Source organism: Squalius cephalus (genome assembly GCF_949319135.1).
Source record: "Squalius cephalus genome assembly, chromosome: 7".
NCBI classification, from domain to species: Eukaryota; Metazoa; Chordata; class Actinopteri; order Cypriniformes; family Leuciscidae; genus Squalius; species Squalius cephalus.
Genome location: NC_137128.1, coordinates 11037507 through 11044460, shown reverse-complemented (window position 1 = coordinate 11044460; position 6954 = coordinate 11037507). Strand labels below are relative to the sequence as shown.

Here is a 6954-nt window from a genome sequence, read left to right as displayed (position 1 = left end):
GAATGAGAACGAAGGACTGCCATGATCTTCATGTGCAAAATGTTGTGCAAGGAGAAAATGTAACCCATTTTGGTGTTACAAGTGAGTGTGCTCTCAGCAAGGCACTGCAGCATTTTCATCCCATTACTGGATTCCCACCTGATATTCTGCATGATTTGTTTGAGGGTATTGTGCCTGTTGAGTTGGCCTTGTGCATCAGTGAAATGATTCGAAAGAAGTATTTCACCCTTGAAGATCTAAACAAAAAAATTCGCACATTTCCATATCAGCACACTGATAGGCTTGATAAACCTCAGCAAATCCCCAAAAATTTTGTTGCCAAACGAAACATTGGTGGGAACGGGCATGAAAATTCCACTCTGCTGAGGTTATTACCACTTATGGTAGGAAGTAAAGTCCCTGAAGGAGATGAAGCATGGGCCATATTGATGGACCTTAAAGAAATTGTGCAGCTAGTGTTGTCTCCATCTTTCACAGAAGAATCCATCCAGTACATGCAAACTAAAATAAGTGATCACAGACAGGTTCTTAAAGCAGTGTTTCCAGACTTTAAACTCAGACCCAAGCATCATTATATCGAACACTACCCAGAACTGACCAAGTGTTTTGAGCCTCTGGTTCATCTGTGGACCATGAGATTTGAGGGAAAACACCGCTTTTTCAAAAAGGTGATACATGACACACAGAATTTCAAGAATGTCTTGAAATCCCTGGCTACCAGGCATCAGCACATGATGGCGTATCACCTCAATGCACCATTTTTTTTCAGACCCCACATACAGGTCTCAAGTGTTACTACTGTCCAAGTCACTACTCTGCCTCAAGTGGCAAGAGACTTCATAGAGACCAAGACAGACAGCCAAAACATATATAGTACATCAAAAGTCTCTATTGATGGCACAGAGTATGCAAATGGAATGGTTGTTTCCGTAGGACAGGCAGGAGGACTTTCAAAATTCAGCAGGATTGAAAATATACTGCTTGTGAACAACTCTGCTTCCTTTCTTTGCAGGAACTACGAGTCCTGGTACAGAGAACATTTAAGATCATTTGAGCTGACATCATTGGACATCTTCTCTGTGCATCAACTTTCGGAACTAAATGACACAGTAAGTCTCACGGCATACACTATCGATGGACATTTGCTGTTAACACAGAAACGATCTATTTTGATCAGAGATTTGGAGGTTTAAACCCATTTAGAAATAGGAAAAAAATACAGTCACCTAGAATAGTTTGTCGTCAGAATAGTGTTAAAGGGATATCAACAATTAAAATTCTTTTTTACATACCTCATGCCATCCCATATGTATATGACTTTATTTCTTCAACTGAACAAAACGGATGATTTTTAGAAAAATATACCATATCGATGAGTCCATATAACACGTGAATGAGTTCCAAAAAGTTGAAAGTTCAAAAAGCACATATAGCAATAATGACAGTAATCCATAAACCTCAGTGGATGAATCAATGTTTTCTGGAGCAAAACAATAGGTGTGTGTCAGGAACATTTTAATATATATATATATATTTCAATCTATAATCATGTGTTCATGAGAGCGTCAAGTTCATGCTTTTTATCTAAATTTAAGCATGATACAAACATGCGTATTATGGTTGAGTGAAAGCAATTCTTTAAAGTGTAAAAAAAAAAATTTAAAATTCTAAAAATTCTTACACCCATAATTTTACTCCAGAAGACATTGATTCATATACTGTAATTGTACAGATAGCATCATTATTGCTGTATGTGCTGTTTGAAGTGTTAACTTTTCAAAACCCATTCACTTGTATTATATGGACTCACTGAAATGCATTATTTTTCTAAAAATCTTCATTTGTCTTTGTAAAGAAAGGAGGACAGTCATACACATCTGGTATGGAATGAGAGTTTTCATATTTTTGGTGAACATTCCCTTTAAACTCATTAATGCATTCTTTATTTAATGCATTCTTTACAGTAAGAATGGCAGCTCAGAACTTCCTGCTTCATGTCCATATCTCATCAGACATTGTGCGGAAGATGACTCTGTCTTCACGTCCAGAATCTGTGAATGAGTTAAAAACAATGATAAAAGAAAAGTTTAAGCTGGACTTTGACTTTAACCTATCTTACGAAGATCCAGATTTTGATGGGCAATTATGTTCCCTTGTCGACATAGAGGAACTTCCACAAAAGGCTGTGGTAAAAGCTGTACGATGTGAGATTGATGCAAGTTCAGTAGCATCAGATGACACAATAACATTGCCCCATGCTGTGACTCCAGACAGGACTGAGAGATGGCCGTATGTTTTTCCAGTGCCCACTTTTTCTTACGAGGTAGAACTTATACTTGGTGAGGGAAATGCTACATGTGAGAAAACAGGGAAGACTCTCAAGTTATCCAGGGGACAAAAGCATGACATTCTTGAGACCCTTGCAGCCAAAATGCATAGTTTCAAAGCATACCCGAATGATAAAGAGGTTTCAAAGGTAGCAGAAGCACTTGTCACCAAGCATCCTTGTCTAAAAGAGCCAGGATCTCAGACAGGGTGGTATGGTTGGAAAAACAGTCTGAAGTTTAAGATGGGGAATTACCGCACTAAATTGAGTCGAGCAGGATTTCACGAGGTTGCTGTTAATTGTGGGAAGAGGAGCAGAAACAATCCGGACAAGCAAGCTCCTCACACAAACATCAAACGCCCCAAGAGGGCAGAAGTGAATTTCCTCCCTAACTTCCCAATAGGCGAAGACATGGCAAGCCTGGAAAAACTTAGACTACAAATTGTAGAAGAAGTTAAGAAGAGTGACAAAAATCTTGTCCTCATTACGAAGTTAATGCAGACGACCTTTGCCCTGAGACGCAAAGAGGTCATCACTGAAAACCTACCTGTTGGTGATATCCTGGAACGCTGGCCTGCCTTTAAAATGGAGTCACAGGTAAAAATATTTTCCTTTGTACACTTGAAAATGTGTTATATTTAAAGGAATAGTTGACCCAGAAATTAACATTTGCTGTTAATTTTACTTTCTCTCTGACCATGCAAGATGTAGGTGACGTTCTTTCTTCAGTATAACAATAATGATGATTTTTAGCTTAACTCTTGGTCCTCATAAAATCCAGGTCAACGGGTGTCGTCACTTTGCGAGTCAAAAAACATAAACAAGCAACACAAAATTAATACCTGTGACACAGAAATCTTGAGCTCCAGACTCTCGTTTTCCTGGTAATAATGCTATAATGTGTTGTCTATATCTGCTTTTTGACTCACAAAGTGGTGGCACCTGTTGACTTGCATTTTATGAATCACCAAAGACCACAGGTTCAGCTTAAAATAATTTTTAGAGTTCTACTGAAGTAAGTAACTTGCATCTTGGATGGCTGAAGGGTGAGTAAACTGACAGTAAATATTTATTTGTGGTTCTTTTTCAGTGTGTCAGGTTTACACTTGTAGTTGACAGTCTAAGTTCAAAATGTTATTTTGCAGCAGTTTTTTTTGGGGGGGGGGGGGGGGGGGCGGGTGGTATCACAAATGTACACTGTACATATACCTTGGCTTAATCACTTATTAATTGTTGCAGATCTGTTCCGAGTTTCATAAAATTACAAACGTCAACCTGAAGAACCACTTTTATGGTGTGTTGGACCAGCATGCTCCCCGTCTTCAGAGCTTGTTCAGAAAGAAAGCTGCTCGCACAGGGAAAGTGTCTGAAGTACTGAGTCAGCTCTTCAGGATATATGACCTCCAGGTCAGTTGGTTACACTTCTTGATGCCTGATAAAGAAACTGCAGTGTATTTTTAAATATTTTGGTTGTATTTACAGACATTTTAGAGGTAGATGAATAGTATTTTGTGGCAAGATTCTCATACTCAAGTCTCTAATTCTCACACTGAAGGAAAACGTGGACATCCATGTACGACGAGCTTCCATCCTCCGTGCTCTCCCCACCTATCTGCAAGAGGATGACTCCAACTTTCTCAAGACATGGGATGTAAGTGTTGCACTGTTTGGTTACCAACAATCTCACTTGCCATTAAGATGTCATCCTGGTTTCTAGTTCTATGTTTTTAATATATTAATTAGAGTTGTAATTACTGTATGGTATAGAATGGTTTGAAATAGATGTAAACATGTCATTTATTAGCAGTCATCCTTTGGAAGTTTAGAGTAACAGTTCTCTCTTCTTTTATTCAGGTTGAGCAATCTGATGAACCAGACATTGATGACGTACCACTGGGTCTCCTCTCCATTAGTGGCAATTCAACAGATGCCACGTTCTTCTGCCCAGAGAAGATTGCAGTTGTTCTTGAGGGTAACATGGTTATCGATTTTCCCACATTGGCTGATGCATTTGTCATGCTTTTCGGACTAACTTACGCCTTGGATCTAAGTTACCCTAAAGAGTTGGCCAACACATTTGACTTTACCCAGAAAGTCTTGATGGGTCTGGAGGATGGGAAGCTGAGGCCCAGAGTGTTGAGTCTTAAAAATGAGCTTTTTGCACTGGAGTAACCTCAGTGTTTGAACAAAGCTTACAAAGGTACTCTTTCATTTGACATTTCATTTTCAAATTTCACTTCTGTCACTTTTAATGCACACAGTAGAGCAAGGAATTAGTTTTTTGATAACAGCTTACAGATGTTATAAGGAATGATTGTTCAACGGACCGTTTAAATGTGTTGCTGTTCAAGTTGGCATGTTTGCACTGTATCGATGTCATACAGTACAACAGACAATGCAGTGCATTGCAGTTTACACTGTAGTAATCATATCTTTGATTTCTGTATCCTAATGCGGTCATTATGTGCAGTTTAGTAAATCGTTACATGTAAAAATAACTACCACGGTATAAGTTCCATATACCACTCATAGAGATGACAGTTTAAAAACATTTTGTTTTTTTATCTTCCTCTTATATTGTATTCTAGTATAACTTTTATATTTCTATGGTTACTGCGTGAATTTTGAATAGTGTTCCACTGTTCCTACTTGACGGAAATGTTTACAGCTGGGTGATATCCAGATATCCATATTGTCCACTTCTAAAAGTGATCGTTATCTCAGCCCATTTCTCAAGGGCCTTGCACTCTATTGAAGTATTTCCATTTGACAAACAATTTATTGTTAATGTTTTGTGATTACTTAATAAAAGAGTAACAGAGTATTTAGAGTGCTTAATAAAAGAGTATTTAGAAATTTATATTTCTATGGTTGCTGCGTGAATTTTGAATAGTGTTCCACTGTTCCTACTTGACGGAAATGTTTACAGCTGGGTGATATCCAGATATCCATATTGTCCACTTCTAAAAGTGATAGTTATCGCAGCCCATTTCTCAAGGGCCTTGCACTCTATTGAAGTATTTCCATTTGACAAACAATTTATTGTTAAGGTTTTGTGGTTACTTAATAAAAGAGTAACTTGCATTTAAATTGTCTGTGTTGACCTGTTTATTTTTTTCAGAATGTGTATAGTTAGCAATTTAGTTGATGACGTAAATCTAAAAGCTTACAAAAATGAATAAAGTGAGTAATTTGTTACTGAGAAATTAAAACTGTTTTTTTTTTTATGAAGGTAAAATAAACTGTATTGTAACAAAAAATGTAAGCTATCTTTGGGTTATGTGAACCCAAAAACTCCTTGTAAAATTACTTGATCAATATTGTTACAGTAACTTGTGATATTAAGTTAGTGTCAGTCAAAATTACCTAGTACCATTTACTTAAAAAAGTATGTTTCTTTAACTTATAAAATTTAGTTTGTATCAGTTAAAATTACCTAGTACCATTTACTTAAAAAAGTATGTTTCTTTAACTTATAAAATGTAGTTAGTATCACTTAAAATTTTCGATGTAATCAGTTTCAACTATTTTTTTGAGTTATATTAACTTATCCGGTTTTACAGTGTATGTTTGCTTAACATACCGTCAACCACTACAATTTCTGAGTTTAATATCATGTTTTTGTGTAATAAAACCCCATTTTAAACGGCGGTTTAAAAACTATGTTCACGAGGTCTTGGAAACGACCTGCGGTGACTGAACGCGCCATTTTTCGTAATGAACAATATTTTCAGATCAGCGATATAAGGTCTTTAAAGTCAACCAAAGAGTCAAAGAAAAAGAAGAAACTGCACTTTGACGGGCACTTTGACGTGCGCTAGACACAGCTTTTGAACACTTGAATGAACAGCGCTAAACGCTTTTTACTAGCCGCCCCCTACATTAATTTAAGTCCCCCAGGACAAATGTAAACATTTTGCTTCAACCCAGTGATCTCAAAGAACTAGCTAATGAATACATGAATGAACAGTGTTATACCCATTGCATTAAGTTTATATACATAGTTATAATGTAAGCCACCCAGGACAAATGTAAACATTTTGCTTCAACCCAGTGATCTCAAAGAACTAATGAACAGGTGAATGAATGAACCATTTATTCTTTATTTTTTAAAATCAAACAAAACAGAAAACTCAAAGTCTTTTGTGTGTGTGTTTTCAGAAAATGCCAAAACAAAACAAAACCTATAAAAAATGGTCCGAAGAGGACATGAAGGCGGCCCTGGAGGAGCTGGAGGCAGGGGGGAGCCTGAGAACGGTGGGGGCCCGCTACGGCAGGGACGTGCACAGACATTTTGAGTGGCAGGGGCTCAAGTGAAATAAATGGCACTTCTCATAATTACGTTTTTTTTTTTTTTTTTTTTTTTACAAAAAAGTATATATATTAACGCAACTCTGACTTCCTTTTAAAAAAAATAATTTAAAAAGTTAATTAATTTTATCTTCCTCAAACTCACGCAATTTTCATTTTCAAAAGATGTCTACAAAATAATCAGTTCACACAGAAACCATGGTCTCCTTAGTATTCACTAGGTTTATAGAGCAGCAAAGGAAACCATTCCACAATGTGCATGTTTTGAAAACATTTTCTATGCTACTAGTTTCAAGTATATATTTATTAATTGTTTA

The 6954-nt window shown here is 36.8% G+C and overlaps 1 protein-coding gene across 1 annotated transcript; it reads left to right on the top strand.

The window, feature by feature from the left end:
* Positions 1–1970: 1970 nt before the first annotated feature.
* On the top strand, positions 1971–5412 carry LOC307162362 (sterile alpha motif domain-containing protein 3-like). Its single transcript, XM_079877604.1, has 4 exons — positions 1971–2923; positions 3566–3733; positions 3882–3977; positions 4181–5412. Exons 1-4 carry the CDS (start codon positions 2027–2029, stop codon positions 4496–4498), a joined length of 1479 nt encoding a protein of 492 aa, XP_079733730.1. The 5' UTR covers positions 1971–2026; the 3' UTR covers positions 4499–5412.
* Positions 5413–6954: the final 1542 nt, after the last annotated feature.

Coding starts and splice junctions, on each gene's coding strand:
- LOC307162362 (XM_079877604.1), top strand. CDS start 2,027: ATGACTCTGTCTTCACGTCCAGAATCTGTGAATGAGTTAAAAACAATG. Junction 2,924..3,565: donor CCTTTAAAATGGAGTCACAG/GTAAAAATATTT, acceptor TAATTGTTGCAG/ATCTGTTCCGAGTTTCATAA. Junction 3,734..3,881: donor TCAGGATATATGACCTCCAG/GTCAGTTGGTTA, acceptor CTCACACTGAAG/GAAAACGTGGACATCCATGT.